This window comes from Mirounga leonina, unplaced genomic scaffold (assembly GCF_011800145.1).
Source record: "Mirounga leonina isolate KUSES-001 unplaced genomic scaffold, KU_Mleo_1.0 Mir_151, whole genome shotgun sequence".
Lineage (NCBI taxonomy): Eukaryota > Metazoa > Chordata > Mammalia > Carnivora > Phocidae > Mirounga > Mirounga leonina.
Window position 1 is genome coordinate 26,219,720 of NW_023270377.1, and position 15,589 is coordinate 26,235,308.

At 35.7% G+C, this 15,589-nt stretch overlaps 1 protein-coding gene across 1 annotated transcript in view; it reads right to left on the reverse strand.

Moving 5' to 3' along the window:
• Positions 1 to 15,589, reverse strand: part of MAP2 (microtubule associated protein 2) — a 140,941-nt gene that overhangs the window by 52,313 nt on the left and 73,039 nt on the right. The window contains exon 4 of the mRNA XM_035007256.1: positions 721 to 834. Within this exon, the coding sequence (XP_034863147.1) occupies positions 721 to 834 (114 nt within the window). The remainder of the gene's footprint in view (positions 1 to 720; positions 835 to 15,589) is intronic.

Here is a 15,589-nt window from a genome sequence, read left to right on the forward strand (position 1 = left end):
TCTATCTATCTATCTATCTATCTATCTATCTATCTATCTATCTATCTACCTACCTACCTATCTAATCTATCATCTATCTATCAATCATCTATCATCTATCTAAAGGAAGGGCAGCAAGCCTTTGGTTAGGAGTGTTTTCTTCAGCAAGCACAATTATATTACCTGTTTGGCCCTGGAGGGTATCTGACTTGTGACCGAGAGAGAGAGAAATGCTATCTCAGTGCCCTTAAATAGACCAAGTGAAGGCTAGTACATTATATGGGCTACAAAGTCCCTCATGATTCTAACAAAGCCCCGACTATAGGTTTTCTGTAGTTGGTTCAGAGGGACCCAAACAAACGAGACAAGCATTCCCCAAAACCCACAAAGGGAAATACTTATTTCTAATTGAAGTATTAACACTTTTTCTTTACAAGTGGGTGCCATGACATCAATATGCATTGGCTTTATTTTTGTAATAAATATCTCTAGAGGTCTGGAAATGAAAATTTAAGAGAAATTTAGGGGTAAAGTCTAACTATAAGCTTATCACTGTGAAGACTGTCCAAATACTACAAATGAGCCTGTCAAAAAAGGTGAAAATAGGTGCCAGGGTCTCCCAACAGAGGTGTCTGATGAATGTTCCATGTAAGGATGAAGTATGAGATAGGGCCTCTCTTTGACCATGAAGACTTGGTCCTGCAATCAGGGTGCAAGCAGATACAGCTCTTGAACATTTACCTAAAGGCAGAGCTGCAGGCTGATCTTTCTGTTGAGCTTCTTTCTCTTGTTCACCTTTCAGGACCGCTACAGCCTCAGCCGTGACTACTTGAACTATCCTTGCAGACACTTCCTCTGTAATAAATAGTAACAAAAGAAAATAAAAGAGTGAGATGTCCAAAACAGGTAGCAAAGAGGAAAAGTAATGAAACAATATAGTTGACTAGAATTTTCTTTTCTGTCTTCCCCCAAAAAAGTACAATAGAATTTACTAAATTGCAGCTAAAACACAAATACATATATTGTAACCAAAAACAGAAAAGAAGAAAAAAAGAAAAAAAAAAGAGGAAATAAAAGGGACTGGCATTCTGGGAGCTAGGCAAAATGAACACGGAATGAAAGAAAAATAATTTGTATGGCAGTTTATTTTTAAAAAGCTGTTTATACAAACAGAAACAATTAAAAATTTTGTACCAAGTAAAACAAATTCAGAAAAGAAAAGATTCATTTTGGATTTAATATAAAATGTTTTGTAGTTTTCTAGAAAAGTTTCCTTACAATATGTTTCTGTGCTGATTTGCAGAAATACCATAATTTAAAACCTAAAGAAGATGCCTCAAAATGTGAATCTGTGATCAAACAGCATTATCCAGGATCAATGTGAACAAGACCAATTAAGAAAGACCTGGGAAGAGAAAATTTGAATGAAATACACGGAAATGATATATCAGATGGCCTCTTTCTAAAGAGCTACTGCTTTTCTAGATAGCAGATGTTTTAAGGATCTTTAAGGCCATATGATATACACTTACCTAGTTAGTGTAATCATTTCATTAAAAAGTGGGGGGAGGTTCATCATTAAAATGACCAGTCTGTGAGATGCCAGATAACTGACTTTTTAAATAGCTACTTGACTATATATCTAAATCCTCTCATTTTGTAGATGAGGATGTAAAGGCTAGGTTATGAGATTTGCTCAAGTGCACGCAGCTGATGGAGGCAAACTGAGATTAGAACCCCAGTTTCCTAACTATTATGCTGTTCGTTCTCCCAAGCAGGAAAACAGCAGAAGGAATAATGAGAAAACAACCATAAACTTCTCTAACAGTCATGTGAGAATGATCAATGGAAAAATATGAACTTTTCTAAAGGTATGAACTAAGGCAACATATTCACTCTCAGATCTGCTGTCTACCTAAAGTACAAAACTGCTAGTCTTGAATATGTTTTGAGACTATGAAACAAGCAACTGACCACAACTGAGCAATACTATATATATATCCATGCATGTATGTATGTACCTATCTATTATCTATCTATCATCTATCTATCATCTATCCATCCATCTATCATCTATCATCTCTATCATCTACCTACCTACCTATACATCTTATAAAGTTAGCTAGTGTAATAGATAACTTACCTCACTTGCATATATTAATTTGCAATGAAATTCAGACATTTAAAAAACCAATAAAATGATTTTTAGCACTTCTAGAACCTCACTGTTTCATAGGAAATTCAGTGTAATGGAGAGGTACAGCAAACACTGCAGAAAATGGGACATACATAAAACCCATGTATTTTATGGATCATTCCTGCATTTCCCTGCTGGCATTGACACAAAATATAATCTCTCCTATGGCATTTGGTACATCTGGCATGGAATTGTGCTGGTACACATGCCTTATCTCCCTGGCTATGTAAAGTTTCCCAAGTCAAGGACTCTCTCTCTATCATTGTTGCAATCTCTGAATGTAATGCTCCTCTCCTTGACCTTTACTCAGATTGGTGGCTTAACACAACTTTTTGAAAGTATGAAAAATTAACATGAAAGGTCTTGTTCATGGTATTTACACAAATTTAGAAATAATCCATGCTCAGTATTATATTTACTAACTTAACCCCCCAATTAATCATTTACTGAATTCTTATTTAAGTTTTGATGTTTAACCATCTCTTAAATGAGGGTCCCAGATTCTTGTGTACCTACTGATCAATTTTTCAGAGTCCGAGAATGCTTAACATGAATTAAATTTCTTAAATTGGGAAAAAAATCCAATAAAAATAATAAAAAGCATCTATTGGTTTATGTGAACAAATTATAACTGAGCAATGCTACATTATTTGTCATTTTGTTTGGAATTGCATTTAGAATAATTTTGACACCTCAGACAATTAGTTTATCTGTTGTGGGCTAATAAGAAGAGAACAGAGTGAAAATTATACAATAAAAAATGCATTCACACAAGATGTAGGCCAAAAACCATCATGGTACACTATACAACAGACTTTCAGAATATTCTACAGGCAAGGGAAGGAAAAATTGAATCATTACTTCTCTCCAGTCAGAATGGAATGGGCATGTCCAACCTAAATAAAATGTACTGTATCAGCCAGAACCACATTTTTTGTGAGTGATAATTTAGTTTCAATAAAGCAATACTATTTATTTTACATGCTAAGTAGTAGGACATTTGAATTTAATTGGTTTTGTTGTTTCAAATAAAGTTCATTTATAGGTGTGTTTGAGTTTCATAGTTGAATAAGAACTTATGAAGAAGGCAATTTTATTTTACATTAAGCAAAACATAAGATAATAATTTACCTCAATCTTGGGAAAATTAACTATTTTTCCTTAAAAGGATTTAACAGACTTTAAGAAATGCTATTTTAGAATGATCAAACAGGGTGTGTGGGAGCCCTGTTAATGACATATTATCTTCAATTTTTTTGGAGAGAATAATATTGCTAAAACTTCAAACAGGCAATGTTGATTGTTTAATATTAATTTTGCAGTGTGAAAAAAATTAACATAGGATTGTTCTGAGGGTTTCAATTGGTCCAGCCTCTTTAAAATCTTCCTCTAAGCAAATCCTGCCATCAATGCAGAGGTGGCAGCTTCCCCCAAGGAGAGATGGCCTTTTCCCAATGGAAACCTAATCAGCAGATCTCCTGGGGTAAGCTTTACCCTTACAGCCTGGCTCCTGGGAGAGGAGAAAATTCACACAGGGTTTGGGTAGAGTTCAGAGAAGATTAATGGTAAACATGCCAAACAAAGAAGACAAAGAGAGTAACAAAATCAGACCTACGAAAATGATAACATAAGAGTTATGATATGTGTGTATGAGATCTCTCTCTCTCTCTATATATATATATAAAATCACTCATCCTAACCATTTTTTTTTTAAGATTTATTTATTTATTTGAGAGAGCGAGAATGAGAGAGAGAGAGAGTACATGAGAGAGGGGAGGGTTAGAGGGAGAAGCAGGCTCCTTGCCAAGCAGGGAGCCCGATGCGGGACTCGATCCAGGGACTCCAGGATCATGACCTGAGCCGAAGGCAGTCGCTCAACCAACTGAGCCACCCAGGTGCCCCCATCCTAACCATTTAACCATCCTACCTGCCGTCCATTCAACCATCCATCTATCCATCGTATCTTTCTATACAGGAGATCACTGTTTTTTATATTTTAAGTTAAAGGAAGTCACATGGACTTTAATTCAGAGAAATGTGGGTACAAACTCTAGCATTGCTACATTCTACTTATTTCATACTCAAACTCATTGGGTTTCAATGCCTCATCCATGAAATGGAAATAATAATAGCCCATCTCACAGGTTGCTGTTCAGACTCAATTGAGTAATTATATAACAGGCCTGGCACATCAAGGAACTCAAGACTTGTAAATAATTCTTCACCAAGGTCTTTCCCCAGTCCTACATTCTTTCAGGTCTTCTACCTTAGTATTTCTGCTTTAAAGAAAGAGCAACTAGGGGCGCCTGGGTGGCTCAGTCGGTTAAACTTCCAGCTCTTGGCTTCGGCTCAGGTCATGATCTCAGGGTCCTGAGATCGAGTCTTGTGTCCAGCCCCATGTGGGGCCCATGTCAAGCCCCGAGTGGAGCCCCATGTCACACCCATGTCCAGCCCCGCATCAAGCCCCATGTTGGGTTCCATGCTCAGCACAGAGTCTGCTTGTTCCTCTCCCTCTGCTCCTCCCCCCACTCTCTCTATCTCTTTCTCTCTCAAATAAATAAATAAAATCTTAAAAAAAATAAAGAAAGAGCAAGTAAAGGTCCAACCCAACTAGGCTATTACTCTTATGAACATCAGATAATATAATCTGCAATCATCTATGTTGATGCCAGGGACAGTGTTTTGTTTTTTGTTTTTTTTCCTAGACAAAACTAGAGGGAAGTAAAAACTTTCCTTGTTATTTGTTTTCTGGCTTCATACTCATTTTCCTGGCTGTGTAGGTCCCAGGCTATGATCTGCTCTAGATTTCTGCTAGCAAGTTCCAATTCAGGACCATCTTCTGGACAGCACTCCCAAAGGCATGATAATCCCTATCTACTCCTGAGGACAATTAGCAACATGAAAAAATCTTTTGAGGTAAGAGATTAATGTACATTTTAATTTTTCATTGTTTGTTTTTTCTACTTCTTTATTCCCTTTTCTACTCTAATTTTTTGTTATTTTTTCTTTGAGACATTATATGTATAAAATTATGTGTAGGACTTAGTTCTTCAGAAGATTAAAGATGAATCTAGATTACACTGGGATTATTACTGGGAAATTATTCATTATACATAACTGAAAGGTAACACTGATCTTCACAGCTGGAAACATTACACTTCTTAGTGTAAACTGAAATTATGGAAGGCTCAGCTGTCTTTCTTTTGAACATCTATAGTTTTCTGGTAGTGGGCATTTTTAGTTTATGTTAAAAATTGTCCTAGTTAAGGAGTGTTTGTAGTATGTATTTTACTCTCTCTCTTGGTAATGTTAGGTTCTCAATGTAATTAACTAACAGTAGTTTTTGCATTGCAGTGAGAGCCAGTATTTGAATATTATTATTTTTCAGTAGTGTCATTACAGTAATGAGACAGTTTCTGTTAAGTAATACAAAGATATCGCATGACATGGTTCTAAACTCATATCATGTCTAAGTAAAGTTCTAAACTCATATCACGTCTAAGACATATCATGTCTACCAGGAACTAATATGGTAAGTAGTCTGCCTATAAATCAGTTTGCAGGAAAACATTAAAAGCAACTCATTTAAAACAAATTCATCTAATAAAAAGTATTGTTGACTATAGGCTGATATAAAATAAGGGATTCAGATACAACCCAGGTAACAGAGCAGAGGTGGTAACAGATCATCGCTATATAGATAAACACCTAAAAGTATAAGTGAAGTCTGTCTTGAAAACTTATTCTGGTCAATGGAGATGGGGTCAGTATTCTGAAAACAGTATCAAAGCAGTCCTTGATAGATAAAGTGAATTCTGGAAAGAAATATTTTTTTCTTGGTATTGGGGAAATAAATTGGTACAAATATATGTAGGAGGTAAACAGGTATAAGAGACAAATTGGGACATGCTTTCATCTACCAGAAACCTTCCTGATAATACCCAAAAGATATCATGCTAAGCTACTTACATTTCACCTAAATAATGAATAAACATCATACTGTGATACAAATTTATTAGACAAGTTGCTACCCCAGGCACTTTTATTTCCCATCAATATATTGAATCCATACAATAACACATGTTCTAGATGTGAGAACTGGCAAAATGATGGATAAAGGTCACTTACTGTCCCATTTAGACATCACTTTGGCTTACATCTGTGTAGTACAAATATTTTATAATAGTAGATCCCTGTGTCAGAAAACCTGAAATCAAATTCTGCCTTTACTTCTTGCTAGCTTCAAGTAAATGACAATCTCTCTAACCTTCCGATTCCCCATCTGTAAAGTGGGAATAAAACTGGTGTTCATCCTCTCGTATGCTGCGGCAATTAAATGAAATAATATGTATCAGGTGCTTATTTAAATTCTGTATCACTGGGGTGCATGGGTGAGCTCAGTTGATTAAGCACCCAACTCTTGATTTGAGCTCAGATCATGATCTCAGGGTCATGGGATCGAGCCCCACGTTGGGGTCTGTGCTGGGTGTGGAGCCTGCTTGGGGTTCTCTCTCTCCCTCCGTCTCTCTCTCTCTCCCCTTCTCTAAAATTCATTCATTCATTCATTATCACTGTTTTAATCACTCTTTCTGTCTGATAGTCATCTAAGTCTATAACCATCATTTGATCGACAAAATATGAAGACCTGAAAGGGTCTGTCATTCACTGAGATAATTCTGTCATTTTCCCCAATGAGTACCTCGCTGCCTGAATGCTGAACCACTGCCTCACAGACAATACATTAGACTCCTGCCATTTCCTATTTAAGCCAAAATGATGAACTAAATTTTACTCTACCATTGTGCCATACTGTTCAGCATTTACAGCTGTTGTAGCCTTCTGGTTTATTCCATGTGCTGATTCATCCTATATCATTGCTATGCTCTTCTGTTATTTTACCACATCAAATTCCTTAACATAGTCTCAGGTGCTGCTTTTAGCACATATTTCTAGTTTAGTTATTTTGTTATATTAATCTATCAATATTGCCTGGTTGATTTATAACAAAGGCAATGGAGTTAAGACTTTCTCAGTGGCCCTGGAAATTTCAACTCGCTTCTGAGCAACACATGACATTGTTGGTAGACACACAAGTTTGATTTTGAATGTGTATACCCTTTTGAGTTTTCGTCAGGACCAGCTGTGATTACTTGAACATGCAAAGGCTCACCAATTAGGCTGTGAACAACAACAAAAAAAATCCAAAACAAGTTGGCATATGCTTGAGAACATATTTTTGTTGATTTCCTTCAGGTTGTTAAGAGAGAAGTAAGAGACACTGACAATAAATTCAACCACACGGAATTTAAAAGCCAGTAAATGTTTCTGCTTTTAAGAATAATGGACATAATAATGTTGTGTTAAAAGAAATGACAAGTAAGCCTACCGTACACTTGTGAAAGAAGGAAAACAAAACAATTTTAGACAGAATGCTCCTGTCAAGAAAAGGTTTTTCTCAGTAGGGTACAGAATGGTTGCCTAGGAAACCGCTGCTAATTGCTACTGCTGATGGAAGCTAGTCAACAAGGAAAGCACTGTGTAGCTGCAAGCACTCGGCTAAACAAATACCCTTGATAAATTCATAAAAACAGGGAAAGATGAAAAGTTTCTTGCTTAATTTGGAGAGCAAACGGTTCCTCCGAAACGATTTCCTGTAATCAACGGGTGAAGTAGGAAATTAAAAGAGCAGATTGTTGGTTTTTTGTTTGTTTCCTTGGCACCTTAGCATTAATTAAAGAGGCCCGCATTGGCATCTCCTTCCCTAGTCAGACTCTGATTTGATCTCAAAGGTCATCCTTGCCAGTGTTGCAGCTGTAGATCTTTGCTTACCAGTTTTCTCTTCCAGAGATTTCTTCTCAAGATTTACTGATTAAAACAAGGGTAGATTTAGCTTATGGGAATAAATGCATTTGAGGTAAAATTGGTTTATGGGGATAAGCACATTTAAGATAAGGACTCATGACTGCAAAAGTTCAGTTCTGATGGGTACTTAAAGAAAATTTTTTGTGCACCCTAGAGAAATGGGACTATTCTTAGTCATTGTGGGGAATATAAAGATAAGACATGGTATTCCTACGTGTAAATTGTGCTTGAAGTGGGGCTATCTCATTGAAGAACACATTTTGTTTTGTTTTCAAAGATTTTTCTATGAAAAATGGCCACAGATTTTGGCTCATCCATCCACAGTCACTCATAAGGCCCTGTTCTGAAATGCATTTGCAACCTGGCTAGGCTAGGGTTGTGAGTACAGTTATGATTATAGGACAATTTTTCCTCTCTCCTTTTTTCTCCCAATCTCAACCGAAGGGCTCTAATCCATAATTTGTTTAGATTGACAATTTAACCTACTCAAATAAAGTTTTTAGAACCGGAACAGAATCTGCCTTGCATTTAAATTCAGCCAAGGCGGGTGGGGAGGTGTAGTAAATTAAGATGGTTGACAGTGGAAGGATACCACAAGTTAAGCATATTGTTTTATGGAGTCAAAGCAATTAGAAAAGCAAAGCACAGATCAGAAATAGTACCTACTGGAAAATTTTGCTTCTAATTTTAAGGGTTCACTTGGAAATAGGAAAAAACACATTTAAGCAGAGGAAATATAATAAGCAAATATAGTTTAGCTTTATACTTAACTATTCTAGTTAAAAGTTTTTGCTGCTGGTGGTATTGGGGATTTCCAATGTGGTAATGTCCACATATTTAAATTGCTGTTTTTAGCCCATGTATTAAACATTTTTATCAATTAAGCTAGATTATAATATTTCACTGATTTTAAATTAATTTGAGAAAGAGAAATTTCTTGGGGAATATTCCCCTTTCAAATTTTCAAATTGCTTTAATATCAATACACTGAATATAATCATTAAGGCACTGGGGGAATTGATAATGTTTTTAGAGCATTTCAAAGCTTGGTTGTGTGTCTTATCAAAGTCATTGCTATTGTACTGCTCCTTGTAAACTTGTGAGAAATTGAATCATCTTCTGCATTAAGTCTTGAACACAACATATTGTCAAAAGATGTGGCATGAGGCATTATTAATAACATTAATGGAAAGATGAAATATCAGTGAAACTAAGAGACCTTAAATAAATGCACAGAGTAACTGTGGGATAAACAAAATTTAAAGGTGTGTGTAGAAACGTAGTACAGAGTATGTGTTTTTAAGCGTGTGCCAGTTCTCATGCACAGAAAAGTCTCCATGTTTTTGAAGTTTCAACTGTATTTGAGTACCTCAAAGACTTTGATCACCTGAAGCAAGGCTAGGATTTGGGCAAATTAATGTTTCTAGAGTTTTAAAACCTGGGAATGCCTGAAGCAGAGAATATGATGGAAAAATCGAAAAATATTCCAAGGGTCCAAAAAATGTCATTGGACTAAACTTTCAAAATACAAGTTCTCTATATACCAGGAATAGTTTTTACTAGTTATCTCTATAAAGCTAGTTATTTCTTCTAGGAGAAACTGTTACAATGAAGTGGTAAAAATCACCTTTTGTTCACTCCATCCTTCTCCTCCTCATCATAGTATAACTTACATAAATCTTTGCAGGCCTTGTGACTTAGAAGCATATGGAATTTAGGAACTATGCGATGGGAAAATCACTTTGCTCCCAACACATCGTAGGGTACATTCTAGCAGCACATAGAGAGACCAACATGACTTTTATGTAATTATAGTTTGCTTCAATCTCCAGTCCTACCATGTTTCCAAGAATGAATGTGCAAATAGCAGCATACAACATCAACCTTATGTGCTTTCTTCTTAACAAGTCTCTCATGAACTATAAATGGTTTAAGTAAGCGATTCTCCATCTTCTATAACTGCCTATTTTATTTTTGCCGTTGTAGCTATATAAAATATCATCCACAAATATTCTCTTTACACCAGCCCTAAAACCACTTGGCAGACTCGAAGTCACTAATAAGTGTATATGGTAATTCTTTATAACTTTCAAATTGTACCTAAATTATATATATATATGTATGTGTGTGTGTGTGTGTGTATGTATATATATACATGTAAAACCAGAGAACCATATTCCAATAATCCTGTAGGAAAAGGTATAACAGAATTAATTACATTATGAAATTCTGAAAACTAAAATGCCATAGTAAAAAAAAAAAACAAAAAATAAGAGGAAAGATATAGTTTTGAGCTATCCCTCTATTATTCATTAGTAATTTTTGTTAAATAAAAGCTCAGCCACAACACAAGATAAGGGGGGAGGCACATTCTCTGGAAAATTCCAAACAAGTAAAATTGATAATAAAGACTTTTTTTTAGGACCTCTGAGTAGCAAAATCAAGAGACTTTGCAAAATCACTTTTTTTTAAGACAGTAAGTCTCACGTCCAATGTGCATTTGTAATTGGTCATATTATGATAGGAAAAAGCAAAGACTTTAATAGAATTTTTAATTTCCTCATGACAAAAATTATTCTAGAATAAAGACAACTTGTTTTGTATTCTGGATTGATTACTGCATCCCATGGAAATTACTATTAAGTGAATTTCTCTCCATCTACAGATACAAAAGTTTCATTATGTAAAATAAACAAGAACAAGTCATAGTAACTTCAAAGTTATCTTCAGAAATTTGCAAATAACATACAAATTCTACTTTAGAAAATACCCCTTAGAGATCTGTTGAAATAAAATTTGACATTGATGATTTTGCTTCAATGTTGTTTACTATGTCAATTGATATCTCTTCTCATCGTTACCAATATTCTAGAAATATTTGCAAACCCTCAGTGCCATCTATAGCATGCTTAAAACAGCCAAAGTATTCACTCTGTTTGAAGACACTGAAGCTTTATATCAGAATGTAAACAACATCCAGAAAGCATAAAATTCTAATTGATTATGGTAATAGCTCTGGTTGTTCTATTGTGGGAGCCCAGCAAAAAGAGAAAGGAAGATCAATTTTGATGGAATGGCAAAGCTGAGAAAAATGTAAGAACAGGATGCTATCTAGATAGATAGGGTGACACCAGGCAAGGCGACTGGGTTTTGCAGTGGGGTTGAGGGTGGGATTCTGACCATAAGAGGTAGCTTCAGGTGACTGCCAACAACCTGAAGAAAATGAATAGGATTCAGGAAGCAAATGAAAAGGTACTCAAGGCAAGGTTTATTTACTTCATAATTTTGTCGTGGCAGGTCCCAGGTAGGCAGGTGCCACTGTAAGTACAAGCTATACTATGTTTAAAAACACAGGGCATTTGGCATGAAAAACACAATCATATGTAAGGGATATGTGGGACTTCTTCATGATATGGTAAATCAGATTTCATAAATCTTCATTTCATTTTATAAAAGATGGCAATAAAAATCCAATTTACTACAAAAACATATGAAAAGGTATATTATTTTCTTACTGACATATAAGAAAAATTTCTAAATCAGGACTTGTAGCTTTTTATTTTTCAAAATGAAATTACAATTTCGTTGTTTCATATATGGTAACTCTGATCACGAAGAGGTTGCCCAATTCCTCGTTTTAAGAATATGCCTGAAAATATTTCTAATTCATTTTTATTTCCCTTGAAAGTTTATCAATCCTTTCTTCCCAACTTTCAGAGAGATCCTCTACCCCTCAAAAATGTTTTTTTATTTGAGCTTGTATTGGGGTTTGTTTTGTTGAAGAAAAGTTTGCTGTAAAAGGAAAAACTCTCATGAGATCAGGGAACTTTGTGATTTCTGCTCTTTTTTCTTGGATAATTCACATGAAACACACAGGCATGAATAACTTGGTCTGATCAAAAGCTATAGGAAGAGAAGTATGGTTTTAATGCAATCACATTAATTAAAGCCTCATACTTAAAACTTTATAGAACAAAATAAAAGAACCACCTCAACATTTCAATCAACTAGATTTTCCAAAATATTTTCTGAAAGCATATTTGGTAATTTTCATTTCTCTACAGACCTGGTAAAGAAAAGCACTTTGTATTTATAGTTTCTTTCACATCCAATTGCATCAGATAACATAAGAGAGAGTTGAAACTCACTATTATTTGGGGACACAGGAGACTCAAGCATTTCCAATCAGAATTGAAGAAATGCTCAACATCTAAAAAATTTACTTTAAAAAGTTAACATAATTTGGGAAGTTTATACTCCTTCACATTAAAAAAAAAATTCAACCTTATCTGGTAATTCCAGTCCTAAGATATTAAATTATCAGTGAGGGTAGCTTTAATTTGCCCTTCCTTAAACAATGGAATCCAACTAGAAAGGAAATCTGTGTCACCAAAATGTCCAAGTTCTTGAGCAATATTTTCAATGTTGCATTCAGATCATATGTGTAAGTTCAATGTGGTCCACAGGGCATTTCAGGAACTATAATTTTCATAGGCAGATATTTCATGAGGACAGGGATCATTGTTATCCCGAACAAACGAACTTTCCCCTCCTAAAATGTGGATTTTGAAAGTAGCATCTGCACTTGTTTCAAACTCAGTTCTTTGTTTCCTTTCTGACTGAAATCGAGACTTGTAAGAATTGGGTGGGAACTGACCTGGAGGAATATCTTACATGCTTTGGCACCTAGGTCAAGTTAGTGCATTTTTTTGGAGAAAAAGCAATTTCCCCTATGTTAGCATTTTTGTTCTGGTAAAGCTCTGAGAAGAGCAGGTTTATTCCAATCTTTTCAATGCTTTAGTCATAAATCTCTATTTTTTTAAGCTGATGAGAAAAAAAAAAACCAACAACCAGTAGACAATTTCTCAAGAAAGAGAAAATGTACATGGGCTTTAAGATAAAGGATGGCAATGTGCAAAATGTAGCAAGGAGAAAAAGTATCTAAAAATTTCATTTTTAAAATTGCTTATAAAAGTAATAGTAAATGATGACGATTTTTCCCTTATGGAGAAGAAAAACATCCTTTAAATACTGATATAGTTCATGATTAGAATCAGAACATGTATATGGGAGCATCTTTCATTTTAATCCATCAAAAAGAAAAAAAATGGATTATAAAAAGCTTTAAAAATTTTTAAAATAATGAAACTAGAGAAGTATATCTCATTGAAAATAAAGCATTTTTGGGGTGTCTGGGTGGCTCATTCGTTAAGTGTCTGCCTTCAGCTCAGGTCATGATCCCGGGGTCCTGCGATGGAGCTCTGCATCGGGCTCCTGCTCAGCGGGAAGCCTGCTTCTCCCTCTCCCACTCCCCCCTGCTTGTGTTCCCTCTCTCACTGTCTCTCTCTCTCTGTCAAATAAATAAATAAAATCTTAAAAAAAAAGAAATCGAAGCATTTTTCCTAAAGTTAAGAAATAAATATCCCTATTATTCAGTAGAGAAATGCTGTTTATTATCTAAGAACTTATCATTTGCAAATCATTTTATAGACTCAAAGATAAAGTAGAGAAAAAAAAGGGCATTGGTGATATTTTACTCAGGTTGACCTTCAAAAATAGGATATATCTCTCCAAGACAATACTGGTATATTCCTTTAAAGAAGAAGGATAATTAAATCTATGACTTAGAACATCCATTTGCTTTAAGATTTAGATTGTCCATTTGTCAGAATTGAAATTTATGTGAGCTCCTGACCTAGAACAGTGAAGCAATCCTTACCTTACACCCAGAGGATCAACAGGGACACGTGTTTTAAAGTTCTGTTTGCAGGATATTCCAGTGCCATTTCAACTGCAACCAACTGTGACATTGGGCTCAATTTTGCAGGAATGAGCATGAGAAGTTATTCACTATCCAAGTGTTTCTTAGCTGTTAAATTATAGATATCTCTTAGGTCATTTACTCTGAGTTTCCATATTCTTTCCAGTTCGTTAATTTTCATCATCAAGAAAATATCTCTAATCAGATGTCATACTGCTATCTTAAGCCAAAGGCACATTTTCTTCACCCCCATTTTCAGACCATGTCATCTTCCGCTATATCCTTTCTTGATCCTCTTTTCACTACAGTATTTCAGAGTTCCTACTTAATTCCTTTCAGTTCAAGCCAACAGTTCTATAATCCTCACTTCGATTCTAGCCTCCTCTCTTAGGTTCTTTATTTGCTTCTTTACATCCAGTATTCCTCCCAACACCATCATTCCCACAAGTGCATTGCTCATACTGTGGTATAATTTTTGTAGCCCCATTTTGCTCCTGAGATTTCCAATCTCAAAACCTAAGATGGATATGAACTCTTTCTCTTCTTTATATCAATTCCAAAAAATGTATTAGCACTTACTAGAGAAAATAATCACAGCATTACATACCATAAGGAACATGAAGATGAATGATGCATAGCTACTACCTCAAAACACTTATAACCTAGTGTTGCAGATTAAAACAAGTAACACATAAACTCAGTAGAATGATCCATATGATTAGTGCTATTAACAAGATATGAACATGTTACATGGAGGCGTTCAGAAGAGGAAGAGATTCCCTGGAGAGAATAAAATTAGCTCTGGATCTTTGACTGTGGACTCTGAGAACCTTTCCTGTGGGGTGTGCACCCTATCAAAATGCTTTCCCATCACTGTTTCAGTGCAGCACATGAATGAAACCACAAATTAGTTGGGCAAATGTAACTAGTTTTGCAAAAGGGAAGATTGTTAGTTCACTCAGAGGAGTTGACCCTTCATGCTGGAGTCATTTACAAATGAACCAGAGGTGCTCATAACCCAGCACTGTCTCAATCTGTCTTTCCAAATAGAAAATTTGGACTGAAAACCTTGAGTCTAATTTACAGGTTGCTGAAGCTGAGTCATCACTATTAAAGATGATTTTCCTCCGAATCTTGATTTGTCCATTATTATTCATTTTGCCTACTGTTGTCTTAAGTTTTGAGGATTACTGAAATAAGTTGTAAAAACAGACATTTTAGTCTCATCTCATGTTCTAAGAACCACCTAGCATTTGCATATTTGTTAAAAGTTGCAAGGAGAGCCTGGGACACGTGTTCTTTCTTTGCTCATCAGTTTGGCTGGGTTTCAAATTGTATTTTCTATGCGTGTTGCTGAATGGTGGCTCATGCTGGGAGATGAGCCACTCCGTGAGTGGGCAGCAAGCAGCACTGTGTCCTTTTCCCCTCAGGACTCATGATGCCAAGTCAGATCATGCTCTCACGACCAGACCCGCAAGTCTGCACCAGTTGTTCTGTTCATCTGCTCCTGACGGGCAAAGCACGTGCTTTATGTAATGTGCTAAGGAGCAGTGAAGGGTGAGGGAATGAGAGGAAGAGAAAAAGGCTTGGTACACTGAAGCAGAAAGAGTTGATTCATCACAGTAGCTTGGGGAGGAAAGAGAGAGGAGTGATGACCGTGAGGTATTCCCCAGTCTACTAACCTCTTAGCAGCAGTAACAGCAAAACCAGAGCCAGCCCTTGAGGTGGTATTTGGTAGGCAGTGGCAGATATTTTTCTCAGCTACATACAAGCAATAGGATCAATGTATA